Raw genomic sequence first — 17,667 nt, 5'->3', positions numbered from 1 at the left:
CGTTAAAGCTTAGACCGCACTAGGCGGCACTGTACTGCAGCGACGCATCGCGGCCAAATATTGTTTGTATGAAATTGTATACGATAGAACGCACTACGTGTGGCACGACGCTGAACGTCAGAGTTGCCTTTTGTACCAAGTCTAATGTGCTGCGTGATAACTGGAGTATTTCGCACATTGCGATCGCGCAAACGACAATCTTTGCCACGAAAATCGCGAATACGGATTAGCTGGCACTCGAGTTCTCGTTAGTATGATATTTCACGTGAGTAAATCTCGATGGATGAAATTTTCAGGAGCTAGATGTTCCGTGATCGAGATTTTAATTACGTGCGCGAGATCGTTTTGTGCGGAATAATCACCGAACCGTGCTGCGCTGCGCTACTACAGCGCACTGTCATCTAGTGCGTTCGGAACATTATAGAGAGTAATAAGATTTATTGAAGTAGTTAAACACAAAATTAATATTTTGCGTATTCTATAAAATTGTAAATATCTGAACAAATTAAAACAATTCGATTATTTAAACCACGGTTACACCGGTATGCTGTTTGAATTATTAACAACGGACTCATTTTTTCATCTCAGTGACAGAACTTCTAACTTTATGTTTATTGAAATTTTTAAAATCCTTATTTACATACACATTTGTATTCGATTTTTTAATTTTTTGTTCGTTTGATTATACTTAACAAAAACATAATCAATGGAAACTCATATTTAAAGCATTTATTTTTACGAGCTTTTTTTACGTAATAATGTAAACGAATATTGAATTACTAATAGGGACTCGACAATAATCGATGTGTGTAGATCTGAAACACAATTTTTCTTTTTCTCATGTTTGGGTAAAATTGAGGGGGGCCTGATATTTGACGAATCCGTTACACCAATTGCGTAAATTTTATTAATTTCGTGTATATGTATATTCGGAAATAAAATACAAAAATAAATATAAGTATAATTAAAAGTTATCAGATTGTTGCAAATGTATGCGGCAGTTTGTATTAGTACTCCAGAGATACTCGAAAATTTCCACAATGAAAAAAAATTTGATACTAGTAATCCGACATATGTATGTATGTACAATTCACGTTCAAAAACCAATTATTACGCTTCGCCACTATGTTAACAGATGTCTCAAGTGCTCACATTTATTCGTGCGTATTCATGCTGATGCATTCATGCATACATAAGTTTCAATACGAACGAATGACATCTGATTCGAAAATTGTGTTTGATTGTAGACAAACTTCTAGAAACATTTCGATGAATAGTTTCATCCACGAAAATGATAACCATCGATATCATTTCAGCGATCCTTTAACGCCCGCCAACATCCAGCAGACGAAACGAATGTGGAATTCTGGCAAATGGGGAAATAAGCGGAGACAATGAGCTCATATCTGGTTGACTTTATTTGGAAAACGAAGTTGGATAGAAACGATTCTTCAAGGCACATTTTCGTTTCCGCTACAAGGAAAAAAAATTATAAAAATTTTACGTTACTGCTATATGTTAACAACGTATCAACGCGATACCGCACTACTAAATAAGTACTCCTTTTATTTTACTTTATATTTAGTGCATTTAGACTTTGTATAATATAAAATGTTATTTGTATATCAAATAACATTTAAATTATATATTGATGTAACTGAGGCAACGAAATTCAACGCTAAACGTCTGAGATATATATGAAACTTTTTTTTTATTTGAATCAAAAATACTTTGGAACGGCCGTACCCGAAGGGTTCGTCAGTTGTGATTACAAAAAATATATAAAATAAAGTAAGATAAAAACAAGAATCAAAATAAAATAAAAACTCAAATCAGAGTAAATAAAATAAAATAAATATATACAATAAAAATAGACCAAAAAAAGAGGAATTTAAAATCCATCCCATTTAGGTTTAGGTTATTAGAAGCTAGTAATTTGTTTGGTAGACTATTCCATATTTTAATCACTCTATTTGAAAAGAACAATTCCCTTGTGTTTGTATTTCAAAAGTATTTTTTAGCGGTTTGAAAGTATAACTTCTTAGTTTTTGTAACCATCACCGTGGACTGGTGGTAAGCGTATATGTATGTTTATGAATATAGTGTTCATGGGTTCGAGTCCCACTGGTTGCTGCTGGCCAGACCTTGGTTTGTGACTCCAGGTCGATCGTTTCGTATCAGAGTTTGCCAATTTATTTGATTTTCATTGAAAAGTTTCCGACAATTCAGCAACCTTTATCCATTTCTCCCAATTATCGAGTTTTTAGTATCTCGAATTTCGCTAATTCGTGTAAAAACGCTGCAAATCTTTCCATAAAGGTCTCACAAATTTTCGAATTTTTCAGCATCTTGAAATTCGACGATTTATATAAAAATACTTCGAGAATGAAAGTAAATTTGTCAAAAATTTATCCATAATGTCTCTATGATGCTATAAAATTATTCTAAAAAATTGTGTATTGATGTTTGTAATGTATTTATTTATTTATTTTTGAAAATTTACAGTTTAATTAATTACTAACGATAATAGAATATGATTTAAAAGATAAACCATTTTAAAATTTTCGCATACACATACATATGTATGTACATAGATAAGAAAGAAATAAAATTTAGAAAATAATAACAGAAAAAGAAAAAAAATGAAATAATAATAAAACCAATAATAGTAGTAAAATAAGAATAATAATAACCTAGATAACAATAATAATATTTATAATTCAAATCAAGTAAATTATTAAAAAATTAAGTAAAATAATTAGAAGAAATAATAAAATAAAAAATAATAAAAATTCACAATTCTAATGATAAATTAATTAACAACACTGATATATATTAAAAATAAATTTGAAATAATCACTCTAGTCTAGTATTAACATTAGATAAATCAAAATCACAAGTAGTAGTAATGAATGAACCAATAGTGAACTTGCACGCCAGGGAGGCGCATTGGAGAGTCCCTGTTAGGCTTCTTGGTATATATGTATGTCAAGTGTTCGGAGGTTAATTATAAGACACAGTGATCGATTATTTGAACAATGTATAAATTATCAGAAGAATATCAGAGTTGAAGTCGTATATTTTTTATTACTAACCTCTTCTTAGCTTGCAAACGATTTGGTCGTGTGACGATATTTGGCTTCTTATCCGATCGTTTTCAAACTTTGCTCGGTTTGTTCATCAATATAATAAACGAATCCACCGAGCCCGTAGAAAAGTTTTGTCGATCGGTTGATTTTAAAAATCTCACCTATAAACAAAATATACAATTTGCGAAAAATGCGGAGGCGATTTAATATTTTTGAGCGGTAAACCGAGATCCGAAGCGAACGGGAGAAGGGTGAAATAATTCGGGCTCGGAGAGGAGCCGGCGCGACACGGAAAAAATGGTGATCATGTGGCGCGCAGGCGTGCGGCGATCAGACGGCCGGTGCCCGAGTTCGCGTCGGGTGTCGCCGTTGGCCGTCAGTGTGCGATGTGCGGGCATGAGCTCGCGCACACACAGCGGCAGTGCGGTATTGCGGCGCCGCGGTAGTGGGGGGCGGGCGCGCTCTCTGGCCGCACGCCCGCACGCCCGCAACCACTACTCTACCACCACCACCACCACCGCTCGCACACACACTGCTGTTCGAGCGCTCGTCACTCCCGACACCTTCACCACCACCACCACCACCACCACCACCAGCGCTACGCCCTCGCGCCCCCCGACCGCGAGCTGACCGGCCCGGAGCACCCATGAGCGCGCCTTCGCCCGCACACCACCTCACCGCTCGGCTGCTGCAGGCGCTCGACTCCGACTACAATGTGAGCCACCTTCACCCCCACCCCCACTCCCACCCCCACCCCATCCCCTCCACCACCAGCTCCGACCCTCGCGCGCAACCGTCACTCGCGATACGACCGCGTATCGCGATTGGCCAGCCAGCCGCTGGCCTCCGCGGCGCCCCCGTGCGCCTCCGCCCCCGCCGCGCGCCCCTTTCGCCCCTCCATATGACGAGACGGCGACGTCTCCTGCGCTCGCGCTACATCGCAGTGTGGTCTGGTTCGATGGCGAAATCGCACATGTGGCGACCGTCAGTGTGGCGCGAGAGCCATGGGAGCCCCCCGGCTCGTCCGGGCGCTCCGCCCTCGCGCTCCCCCCTTCCGGTCCGCCACGCGCCCCTCTTCCCCCCGAAAAGAATGCTGCAACATTGCCAACTCACATGTTTCCTTTTACATCTTGTATGTCATTTTAGTATGTATGCACGTAAGTGTGTGTGTGTGTGCCTGCGTGATGTATCTTATTTCACTTTTGATTTGATTGTTTTCTATACAAACATCAATAAGTTTAGTTTATATAAGATTATAATAATGATTCTCATACTGAACGCCTATGTGTATGTGTGTGTGTGTGTGTGTGCTTGTACTTGTACTAATAATATGTGCAAGTAATGTTGGTATTAATATATATTTTTTTATTATTTATTTATATTCATTCAGGAAGGCCGAAAAGAACGTTCGCCTTATAAATATTTAAAATTCGGTCCGACTATATATATCTGCTTTCCAAATTGTGTCACGACATACTAACCATCCGAACGTGTGTCATCGAAATGATGTGACGGGTCCGACGTTTCGGGACGACGTTCGGAGAGGAGACGGTATCGTCCGAATTTATATTTATGTATGTTTAAAAAGCGAGGCTTATCTCTAGTCTCCGGCCGCATAATTCGTATGAAATTTTACAATATTGAACAATTTGAATTTGTCGTTTGTTCGGTTTACCTTTGCAAGTTTCTCATTTTCACTTCCCAATGTCCTGATGAAATGTTAAAATATGCGGGATCAATTGACCTAATAAGAACTGTGTCATTATTTTGTTAACCAAATGTCTATCTGATGGCACTTTATAATGTAGGAACCGATTTTGACTAGGAGTTTTAGATAACATTTTGTATTCTTTTGAACCTAACGATAGTCGCTACTGTTCAAGGATATTGTTTCATAAAAGAAATCACATTTCAACGGCGATATTTGCGGCTTTAAAACTTATCTTTCGACGTATTGATCAAATAAATAAATTCACTTTGAACATTTCAGGTCGTTGATATGCGTGCCATTGATGAGGTCATATCGATGTTGGAGAACATCAATATCACAAAAGAGCTGTTGGAGGTATGCTTTTTTTTTTTTACATGTTCAATGTTGGGTTACTTGTGAGATGATGGTTTTATTTATTTTGATTGTTGACTGTTGCAGGCCACCCGATTAGGTAAACACGTAAACGAGTTGAGGAGACGTACGGGTGATGAAGCTCTCGCTCGTCGAACCAAGTCACTGGTCAAAAGGTGGCGTGATCTAGTCATACCCGAAAAAGCAGGTCAGATTTTAGTTTAAGCTTTCATCGTATATATATCACGTGTATACGAAAAAGGTGAACTTAAAATGAACTACCGCTATTTTCACAGTTTCAAAGCCGGCTACTCAGCCGACGAGCGCAGAAAGTACACCCAGACAATCTCCTCTCGCCAATAGGGGTATCAGTCCTGCTGTTACACCATCGGTGAGTATATTCAATCTATTTTCAGTATGAATTTAGTTCGTTTATGTTTTGCGGTATTCATATTTTCTATCTAATGTATTTATAATGTATGAATGATTTCTATTGTTGAAGCTGATTTTGATGTTGAACGATAAATAATTCAAATATTAAAATTCAATGAAAATTAGCCACTGTCGCTGTACGCATATAGTCGTATTGTAATTTTATGTATTTTGTGTAACAGGTGACACCTAGATTATGTAGTCCTCAAGTATCGGCTCAACCCACCTCACTGTCTTCTCATAAGCAAGGTTTGTATCACATTTGTGAAACGACATATTCAGTTATTTTTTCTGTTGGACTTTACTTAGATTCTCATTTCGTTCTTAGATGGAGTTAAACCTGTACAACATCTCAAAAGGCAACCTTTGACTTCGCCTGCGCTACGCAATTTATCGCCTGGCTTGAGAAATTCTCAGTCTATACGAAATTCATCGTCGAATTTCAAAAATGCCTCCTCCGGTCAAAAAAATATCTCACCGGTTAAGAACATTTCTCCGAGCGTTCGAAATATGTCGCCGATGATGAAAAATGTGTCTACGGGATTGAAAAATTTGTTGCCGGGTATGACCGTAGTTTCTCCTGCTTTGAGAGTCAAGTCAGAAACCGTTTGGAATGTTACTCCCTCAAAAGATCAATACGATTCTGACTCTCAAGATGTGATATTCGTCGATGATAATGTTGACGATACGAGAACGTTAGGAAATAATAGTGATAGCTTAAATTTTAGAGGACAGGCAGAAAAAAGTAAGCTTTTTACATCTCCTTTTTTCACATAATATGTATGTATGTGTAAGAAAATTTGTTATGGTGAAATCTTTTTTTATTTAATTGTACATGAGTAAGAAAAAGATGGGAAATAGACTTTCCAGAGAAATAAATTAGGGTTTCATCATGCAAACTTACAAACTACACAGTATTTATGTTTGTGTTCACGTGTATTTCAATTATTCAATTTTTTTTCACCTAGGTTCCAATAAAAGGCCTAGATCGCCAGTAAATGGTGGTTCAGGTGAAGCAATTTTAGCTGATGAATTACGCCGTGAGGCGAAAAAGGCGCGTAGAGAAACTGGCGGCAGAAAGGCTAAAAAGAGAAGGTATTTACATATATGATTTCTAAATATTAAGGTAGTTTTTATTTATAACAGTTTGATTTTGATTTATGTTGATTTTGAATTGTGTATTTTTTGTAAACATATCTGAAACTGCAATTGAACTTTTGCATTTCAGAAATCATACCAAATCGGAGAACCGCACGGTGGATCATAGCTTGGACCATATTTCAATTGGATCACCATTTCTTCCGATCAGTTCTGCATCCACATCTCCAGCTTTGTCTATCAGTGGTGCCATGCGAAATGGTTTGAAAGTCCCCACACCTCCAGTTGTTTCTGTGATGATAGACGATTTAGACAGTAGATCTTCAGCATCGGCATCAGATTCAAAATCCAAGTCCTCTAGGAAAAATGGTTGTAAGAAGCCATCAATAGAAGTAGACGAATATTCAAATTTTATTAAAAATAAAATACCAACGGGTGGTAGAAAAGTTAAAACAACGAAGGAACTTCTAGAAGAAATGCAAGCTAGGAAAACGGGAAAAATTCTTGGAATTCAATCTGCAGATAGGAAAAGAGCACCCAAAGAAGATTTCTTAACAACATATGATAGTCAAAAGCAGATGAAAAAAGATACCATTATATTATCGGATATAATAGAATTAAATGATTCAAATTCTAGTTCAAAGATAGAAGAACCCGTTGCGAATGTGAAAGAAGATAAAAAAGATATAAAGTTAGAAACTGGTATAAAATCCGAATCAGAAGATAAGCCAATAAAATTTGAACCTGTAGATATAATTTTAGCTCGTTTGCCACCCATCGACTTCAATTGGAGAGATGAAGATTATATTCCAGATTGTACCTGTACTATCGTTTACGACACTCCAGACGTGGACGATTTTAAAGTGCAATCTCCTACCATAGAATCTAAAAAATCTATATTTGAACTGGAAGATGTTTCAAAGGAGAAAGAAAAATCCGTAGTTGTGCCAGCCATGCAGAACTTTGAAGAAAAAGTAGATCCAAATTGTCCCGTTGCTCATGTATATGATAACCAGTCGAAAGAAGTCGGCGATCACCAGGTGGATGCTCTTCACAATTTTTATTTAGCCGACGTGAACGGTTCTCTGTGCGAAAGCGACCGCAAACAGACCACACAACTCGCCTGCAGAACGAGCTCTTGGGGACTGCGGCCTTATTACGATTGCTCCCGTGACTTGTTTCATAATGTTGTGCCAAAGTATAACTTTTTAGACTACAGCTTAGACAAATGCGTTAAAAATTTGAACAATATCGTTCTCGATAGGTACGAGCCGGTTGAGGCCGTCACCGACACCAGCGATTGGTATTTAAATTTAGAAAATGAACATTTTGAAAAGTGGAAAGCAAAAAACGAAAGTCTCAAGTGTGACGATTATCAAAGTGCTGCAGATTCGCCATTCAGTGAAAAGAGTGACGATCAGAACATGGACGAAACCAATGAAGGCGTACATTTCGATAGTGATAAACACATTAGTGATAGTGATAAGAGTAACTTAAATTTAGATAGGAATGAAAGTAATTCTTCACATGCCGTAAAAATTTCGCCAGAAACACCGGACGAAATCGAAACGGAAAAAACCGACTCCGAAAAAAAGGCTGAACTGTTCAACTTCTTCAACTTCACCGGATACGGACTGCTTCCGCAATCTCAATTAATTAAAAAGACATATCCCAACGAGAAGCTCTTGGACGAAAAGATTTATCATGACGTCGCCAAGAGCGCTGTTCACCATCAGCCGGAAGCCACCGTCGAGAGCACATTCGTCAAAGTTGAAAATCCTGAAATCAGTACAGACGACGACGACTTGATAACATACGTCCCGAAGACGTTCAAAAAATTCACATACGAGGATAGCATTACCCTTCTACCGTTGAGTTTGTCAGCTTTGAATTCGTCGTCACAGTACGGGTGCGGTACAGACGTGGATCTGTCGTGCGTGTTTAGAACTAAGTGTGTTTCTGACGATATGCATCATATCGATGATGATCTTTCGTCGAAGGAAGCGTGTGATTTATCATATAGTCTAGTGCAAAATGCCAACGTATTAGAAATGAGAGACGTTTCGAGTACGTTAACGAAAAGGACGAGAGGCGTGTTTCTGAGCGACCACGACGAAGACGCCAATTGTGATAGTGACGTTAAGAAGTTGGGCGTTGCCGACGGGCTAACGAACAGCGGTGCCTTTGTGAGTGATGATAGTGCGGTTGTCGAGACGTGCGTGAAGAATGGCTGCCCCTCGTGGATACCGGGCTCGGTGCCACCGAATTCTTTTCGGGAGTGGCACGAGCCCATTCCTCGCAAATCGCACAACGGGGAGACCCTCACCATTCTACCGTATGTGGTCATAGACTGAAAAAAAAAAAATATATATATTCATATATATCTAATACTGTTGAATTATCCAACCAATCTATCGTTAATATTGCCTTGTCTAGTGATTATTATATTATTTTATACATTTCCTGTTGTCATTTAAAGTGTATGCAAAATCAAGTTCCCGATTGTAATTCACACACTCTCCTATATATTGAATAATGTTCGCTTGTTTTTCTTCCTTATAGATTTTGTATTAATATGTGATTATTATTCGGTCTTGCAAAAATTCGACCTCGAGATTTTTTTAATGTTGATTTATGGTATTTATCTGTTGAAATTTTAAATAAATTGTGCCATCGTCGTAAATCTCACATTTTGATTCACTGTATAATTTTATATTATATAACATCTCTGAACTGTCCCCGATGTGTCAGGATTCAGAAAGACTAGTTCCGTGATGTAAGATGTAACCTGTGTGAGTGATATTTTACTATAATTTTCGGCAATATGTAAAAAGATTGCTTTTCAATCTGTGTTGAATCCATATGTGTTGAATCCTTTTTGGGTACTTATTGGTTATGCGGGCGCATATGAACACCAAGTATACACACTTACCCAAAAACGTACAAATATACCGCAGTTACATGAATGTCCTCTAGGTGTCGCAAACGTTTTTAGTTAAGTGACAGTATGCTAGTAGTACGCAATCACAAACAATATTGATATAAATTTTCCAAATAATTTTATTATACATACATGTTCTGGTTGAGGCCAATATTGCCGTACTACAAATATAGTCTCTTCAAATGGTACTTGGTATTGTATTATATGCCACCACATAAACTCTCCATGTGTTGATAAGCCGACCACGTGCCACTTGTGTACTGTCACTTTACTAAAAACACCTAGAGGTCGTTCATGTAACTGCCGTGTTAGTGTAAGTGTGTATACTCGATGCTCGAATGCGCCCGTATAACCAATAAGTACCCCTTTTAGCAGATGCGTTTCCAAAAGTTAAACTTGAACTTAGATTCAATATGTACATATATTATACCTATGAACTTCATATCATGTTTTATAAACTCTCGAGTGGTTTGATCTATGTGTGCTGTTGATTATGAAAGTGGCCTAAATTACTAAATTCTGTACGCTTACAAAAATTGCTATCAACAGACAAATTATTAATTTAGATTTGTTACTTTCAAATCATTAAAATTATTTTTATTTCAATTTTGGACCACTTTTATCACATGTATAATATTATAATGAAACAATAATAATCATGACAGGCTTGAACGTATGTTGTAGTAGAGCTAGTTGAATTTAAACGTGTAAAATTTTGGTTTTGTCGTTTTAAATGTATGTATTGCTCAATAGTGGAGTGTGTATACGTTTGTCGTTGAAGAGTGTTTGAAATATTATCGAGGGCTTGGTTTGTGACAGAGAAAGAAAACGTCTAATTTATTACTCTTATATAATAACAAATTAACCATACAATCGTTGTAAATTGGTGTGGGCTTGTGTGCAGTTACCAGTTGTTTCCGTGTGGTGATGGTGAACGCCGTCTCCGGATCGAAGAACACGCTCTTGCACACGCGCAGGATCACAACCACACACACACACATATATTATGTGCATTAAGCAAAATTAATATTTAAAGTTGAAAAGTGTATCGATGTTACAAGAATATCTTTTTATCGTGTAGATACGTACGTGTAGATGTTGAATTGAGTCTGAATTACAAGAAAAAAAAAATAAAAATACCATCAGTATTTTGTGATAAGTCTCTCTCGTGTATAGATTTCATTCTTATTTGAACTATGTTTTTGTTTTATTTTCGATTTTATAACAGATTTTCGATTGTTTTATAAGTTTTACTGATAAAAATACATATGTATTTTGTGCTATCTGTGTTATAGATGATTAGGTTAAATAATTTTACTTATTAATTTCTTTTTGGTCTTATCACACTATACGTTGGGATGAAATTTTATACTTTATTATAAATGCATATATAAGGAATTCACTCTACATCGTTATTGCCAAGGCTAAAAATATATAATTATGCTTATTGCATCATTCGATATGAAAGAAATCTCGCAAAGCTCGATATGATCCAGTTCAAATCGTATCTGCATAGCCGTAAAGTTCGGATGTAACCATCGGATGCAACTATTTAATGTTAAAAGTCCAGTTTTAAGAGTGTTTCTAAAACAATAACTATATATGTATATGTATATAATGCTAAATAGCTTATGAATGTGATATGGATCAAATTTATAATTTGTACAACCCAGAACGGGTACTATATAGACTGACGTTACGATATTGGTAAATGATCTTCTTCCGGATATATCTAGCTTTGTTATAGGTTTCGACGGTATCGTTCAAAGATTTATTTTGTAATGGCAAAAAAGATGATGTTTCTTCGCTTAATATCATTGAAAATATTCAGGGTAAGGCAGTGACTCTCAACATGTCTCGGATTGTGAAACCTTCGGTGGTCCCCATATATAAGATGTGCGAACTGAATTTTATATACATATATATTACTTATAAAAATGGAATCTTTTTTTTCACCCAGCCAAAGTCGAGCGTTCCCGTTCAGTGTGTTCCGATGTTGTCGGTTCGCCGAGTGACTTTACCGTAGTCCCTATTGTGTTCATTGTTGAGAATCGCTGCGTAGTAAAATCAAATCATGTATATTCTTTGAACATAACAGAAGGTATTTTTCTGATACAATGTATAAGTAAATAATTACGATTTATATATATCGAACGTAGGTTGACTGGAGAATTTAAAAGGAAATGCTTGGAGTTGTGTTACTTTTACCGTATTTAGATTCCATTTTACATTCGTGCATGCAGTGATGCCTACGCACTCACGGGAGGCTGTGTGTGCGTACGTATTATTGTTTACATATGCGTGTGTTTATTTGTACACTTATGAATTACATATGTATTTATATGTATATGTACAGTGTTGAAAATTATATGAGAGTTTTGGCGATTGTGACAGTTATTTCATCGACGTATCGACTCCTTGTGCTGAAGCTCGTTAGCAGTTATGACTTAGTATTTTTGTATATATATATATATATATATATTTATTTTTTATTGTGATCTTTTCGTATATAGTTGTTATGATTCTTGGTTGTTGTTTCGTTGACTTCAGAACGGTGATTTATTTATTTGAAACTCGACAGTATGCATCATTATGTTGTGTATTGTTTATTTATTTATTTATTTGCTTGAAATTTTATCTAAAATTTACAATTCAATTGTAGAAATGTAATGGGATTATTGAATCTGGGACAAATCATTCGTAGATGGGTGTTATTGGTTGTATGGCATATTGAATCACTTCTTTAAAGATTTTTGTCTTTATATATGTAAAAAAAAAACTTTAAACGACTGAGCAAATGTAAATATTTCTTTCGTTGTTTCATTTTTTCAACTTGATATGTTGTGAGCTCATAAATTATAGAGTATTTTTCATATTATGAAGACCAATATATTAAACTTGATATTGTGTGAAAGTCTATCGCAAATTTTGGTTGTAATATAAATATATTTTTCTATATTTTCATATTGCCAATTAATTAGTCATTTATAACAGTTGTTGGAAAGGAGAGCGATATATTTATTATATTATATGAACCCCCCACAATAAAAGTTTTTTTGAAAGCGGCCTTTGTAGAGTGGAAATATTTTTAGATTTGATAAAATTTATCGGAAGTATTCACTGATGTAATAGTTTGTGCTCTTAAATGTATTATTAGAAGAAAAGTTGTCATCGGGAGTGGTTTCAGATTTGTCGTATGTATGTGAAATAACTGTCGATTGCTTACTTATATATACATATATGATTGTTTTTTGCAACTGATTTGTAGATTTAACTTATTGATTTATTCCTTTTTTTAGTCATTTGTAAATACCAAGTTTGAATCTGTTAGATTTTATTATTATTATTATTATTATATTATCTTTATGTTATGTACTTTCTTGTATGTTTGAAAATAAAACTATGGTCTTCCGAAAAGTAAGGCCTCTATGATAACTGAAATCTTTTTCATTTTAATCCTGTCCTCGTACGGAAGATACAACTGAATGATGAAATGTGTAATAAGTAAAACACGCATATTTCTAATTGGAAATAGATTATATTTATAAATAATCAAATGTAATAGGAATATTTTACAACAATTAATTTTATATATTTTTTCACCGCTTTGCGGAATATTCGATACTATTTATATGTCTATCTAAGTAGGCAATTCTAAACTTCTAGTAATAAAATGAATACAATGGTGAAACAGTATTTAACATAGATCTTTTGAGTTACGTCAAATACAATAAATTTATCTTCGCGCAAAACTTAAACCTTATCAAATTGAATGTGAGAAAATTCAATACTAAAGAATACACAGTTCGGATCAGTTTTAATTGACTTAAAGAAAAGCAATTTCTTTTTTCACGATTGAGAACAAATTAATTTGCCAAAACAGTAAAAATTACAATATTTTGCATTACGCTTTACACAAAATGAAATGCTACAGTCTAAATGTGTCAAAATAAAATTTACGCAAAGAACGGTGAGTAGTTTAACTACAAATACAATGAAATTTTCAGACACTTTGTGTTCCATGTACACGTCAATCATCCAAGGCCTGGAAAATCAGGTGAATATATATTTACAAAGTTTCATTCTTCAATATTTCCAATACTTCTAGAGTGATATTCGGATATATGTATGTATGTACATATATATTTTAATAATTTTGTTAATTCACTACTGGTTTTTATTATTGCTTATGATTAATAGATATTATGTAAAGTAATACAATCTGGGTTTTTGTGTAGCGGTCTCGGTCGTGTAATACATGTGTGTGTGTTAATAATAAATTGATCTTTATCTTTTCTAGAAGAAGGAATTAAAGAAGTGATGAAAATATTTTATAACAACGTTTATATCTACGCTCTTAACAATTAAAACATGTAATAATAAATAGCTACAAATTCATAAATCATTTGATTAAAAAAAACAAAGGGAATAAAAATCACATGGCTTAAAATCTATACACAACAATATTTTTATTATTCAATACGTTGAATATTGAATATATATTTAATAATAATAATAATAATATATATATATATATATATATATATATATATATATATATATATATATATATATATATATATATATATATATATATATATATATTTATTTTTAGAATTCTCTTATGCTCTATTAGTGTGTGAAGTGTTTAGAATTTATATAATATAATAATAATTAAATGGGTAATTTTGATCTTTTAAGCTTTTCATTACATTTAAATTGCGTTATTTTACACGAGTTGCAATTACTGTAATTTTTATATTTGTAAATACACCTAAACACATTACAAAATTGACGGCAAATAAACTAAAAATTTAATTAAAAAACACTTGATAAAAGTTTCGTCGAGTGAATTTTTTAATATAGTAAGTACATCCTATTAATTTGTAATTGATTTTTAATTGTTCAAATGAAACTTTTGTGTAATTTGAGGAGACGCATGTCTACATTTGTGCCTCTCAAACTGGTTCTTATTTCATTTTTTGTCTATCAACCCTTTAGTCCCAAGTCTTGAAAGTTATTTTACATAGGAGGAATATTCATAATTATTTTTTCTTTTAGATTATTATATGTAGATTAAAAATGCAGATTTTTCTGTTAATTCTCTATATCACTTTCATTGTTTTTCATACGCATATGTACATATGCACTTTTACTTTATCCTCGTTAACTAATAAGTATAATATTATCAATAAAATGTAATTCATTGTTTTGAAAACGGAATATTACATATAAAATTAGATCGTAATTTATTATAGCGTTACGCAATATATTGAAATTTCTGTTAAGTATTATACTAGGTAGATATGTAGGTCTCAACTTGCAGCTAATATTGATTCATTTATCGGACACTAAAGTGTATTTGTATTTGTTTTAAATATCTACTGTTACCAATAAACACGCTATTATCTTATGAATATTTAAATATTGTCTTAATCTCATTTTTAAAATTGTGTGTTCAAATGTGATTTTTTCATTTATTTTTCTATTGAATATTTTTACCATCAACTTATCTTCAAATAAACATTTATTTGATTCATATTCTACGAAACATTTAGTTTGAATACGTTCAACAGCTAAAAACATTTTGTGGGATATTTAACAAATTTTGTAGTGTGTTTAATCTGACAAGTGCAAAATCTGATCTAACCCAACCGATAAATAATGGATAAGAATGTAACAATCCCTATATAACATTATTTTTATGAATGACATGTGTATATTACTGGGATCAGGCTATGCGATACATTCTGAAATTCAACAATCAGTTATTAAACTCAACACTTTATGATTATGTATGTATAATCATATCTCAGAGCCGAAAGGAATTAGCCATTTTACTATTCAAGCTGAATAGGACATTTTTTGTTATTTCTAAATAAAATTATTATAAATATATATATATAGTAATGTAATCTGAATGACATTGAAACACACAAAATATATACAAAATCTAGTACTAATGTTTTTGTTTTTAATATTAAAATATACTTTTACTTTTTATGTTACATCAAGTCATTCGATCATTTTTTATGATTCGTTTTTCATAAGAATTAATCATCTTTGTTTTATTGATTTTTTTTACTTACTTACATAATATTAAATCTATACAAACTGTGTCCTTCGTTAAACAAACATTTAATTTTTTATCCACTTCACGTGCATTATACATTGAAATTAAATGAAAAAGGAATGTAAAGAAATGTTATTTATAGATACACACAATGTGTACAAATCCATACACATATTCACATGCATACAGTAATGAGCATACTTTAAATAAATAAAAAGGGTACATTAAAATTTTAACATTGCTCTGTGTATTTTTGGAATGTACATCGTAAAGCATTTTTCAGTTTGGGTATTACTATTATTTCAGGCACACTAATCAGCAATACTATTTCTATTGTGTCTGATTTGAGCTTTGAAAGCTAAGAGTGTGTATATGTATACCAGATGGGAATTTTTGTGCCAATCATAAGCACTATGCCTATTAGTTGATCGAAAAAATATGTGATAACAATTCTTGTATGTTAAAATTCAATGACATTTTATTTCCATAATAACGATATTTAATATTAATAAGAATATACATATATATTCTTTTACGTTCAAACGAATAGACACATTTATAAAATTTGAATGGAAATTGAATTTTATGGGTGTAAAATACAATTTGAGCTTATAATCGAATGAACGCTCGTTGAAAATACATTTTGTAGACATTACTAAGAAATATTTAAAAATTTTAATGAATATTAATGTCAGTTCACACTCAAACCACATGCATACGTATACACAGGCAAAAATGTATGTATAATATGTAGATATTCACACATACTTAAATACATATGTATGGAAGAAGAATTTGTTATCGTATTTTTAATAAAACAGTGATTGCTAAATTACAGACTAACGCATTTAATTTTTTTTTAGATTTACGTTTATATTTTTTAATAATATGACGTTAATATTTCAATCTTTCGGTATTTATGTATATTGCGGTAATGTAGTTGATCCCGTTCTCTAATATTGAATAACGAAACGATTCTCACACTCAACAAAAAGTTATTCATCACACCCGATCACTTTTATACACATAGCGTTTACAATTAAATAATTATCTTATCAACGATGATAGTGGTCTGCCAAATGCCAGTCATTAGTAAAATTTAGTTTACAAAAATACCTACATCTCATTATTTCCATAATTATTAGGTTCCACTTTGAGACGTGAGCACGCGTATGTGTCAAGTGCACTTCGATACCTCTTATTGTTACTCATTGTATATGTTTCTTGAATGATTCATTGTTGTATTTATAATGATTAAAACGATGCCTCCACCAGGTATGTTCCATCCATTCCTACCCCGGTCTGGTTGCTTTGAACTGCCGAAGTTGCCGGAATATATTTTCCACACGCTTGCTGTAAAATAAAATCATCAATATTAATAAAAATATATCCAATGAAACATTTTTTTTTTAATTTTTATGTTTACCTTATTCTTTAAGAGAACTGACATTTAATTAATAACCAGTGTTTGAGGCTGTTGATATTAAGGCAATACAATATTAAATGATACTTTTAATTATAAAGTGATTCAATTGTATTATAGGAATACTTAATAAATTATGATAGCATTTTATTAAAATTTTAAACAAAACAAAATTTTATTTATATAGAATAATTAAAAGCATTAAAATAATTTAATAAAATAAATAACTACTTAACCTCAAATACTGATTGAATATATAAAATCAAATACATTCACACATACACTTACATATATATATATATAATAATATGTACATACATAAAACAAAACAGAATAACCAAATTTTCCTGTATCGAATTTTATAAACGGTTTCAAATGTTTAACCAGAATCATCAAATTTTCATTAGTTGCCGATGATATGTTACATGCTTTATTAAAATTTTGATATAAAATTATGTATAAATATTGCTTATATCTAAAATAATTTTGAATTCATAATATATGGTATGTAGGAATTGTTTTTGATTTATGTATAATTTGTTAATTAAT

The 17,667-nt window shown here is 33.1% G+C and overlaps 2 protein-coding genes across 4 annotated transcripts in view; one reads left to right on the top strand and one right to left on the bottom strand.

Annotated features, from left to right (window-relative positions):
- The first annotated feature begins 3,404 nt into the window (after nt 1–3,404).
- MED26 (mediator complex subunit 26) lies at nt 3,405–10,336 on the top strand. The gene is made up of 8 exons (XM_077433818.1): nt 3,405–3,804; nt 5,080–5,154; nt 5,239–5,359; nt 5,448–5,542; nt 5,766–5,832; nt 5,912–6,328; nt 6,552–6,678; nt 6,812–10,336. Exons 1-8 carry the CDS (start codon nt 3,736–3,738, stop codon nt 9,033–9,035), a joined length of 3,195 nt encoding a protein of 1,064 aa, XP_077289944.1. The 5' UTR covers nt 3,405–3,735; the 3' UTR covers nt 9,036–10,336.
- A 6,220-nt stretch (nt 10,337–16,556) lies between these two features.
- Shal (Potassium voltage-gated channel protein Shal) overlaps nt 16,557–17,667 on the bottom strand; it is a 53,889-nt gene continuing 52,778 nt past the window's right edge. The window contains exon 5 of one of the 3 annotated variants that reach the window (XM_077433820.1): nt 16,557–17,048. In XM_077433820.1, the coding sequence (XP_077289946.1) occupies nt 16,950–17,048 (99 nt within the window). In that variant the 3' untranslated portion in view covers nt 16,557–16,949. The remainder of the gene's footprint in view (nt 17,049–17,667) is intronic. The other 2 variants (XM_077433821.1, XM_077433819.1) reach the window with 2 other exon arrangements.

This window comes from Arctopsyche grandis, chromosome 6, assembly GCF_051622035.1.
Source record: "Arctopsyche grandis isolate Sample6627 chromosome 6, ASM5162203v2, whole genome shotgun sequence".
In the NCBI taxonomy this organism is placed as follows: Eukaryota; Metazoa; Arthropoda; class Insecta; order Trichoptera; family Hydropsychidae; genus Arctopsyche; species Arctopsyche grandis.
The sequence above is the reverse complement of the archived record's forward strand: the minus strand, read 5'-3'. Positions and strand labels throughout refer to the sequence as shown.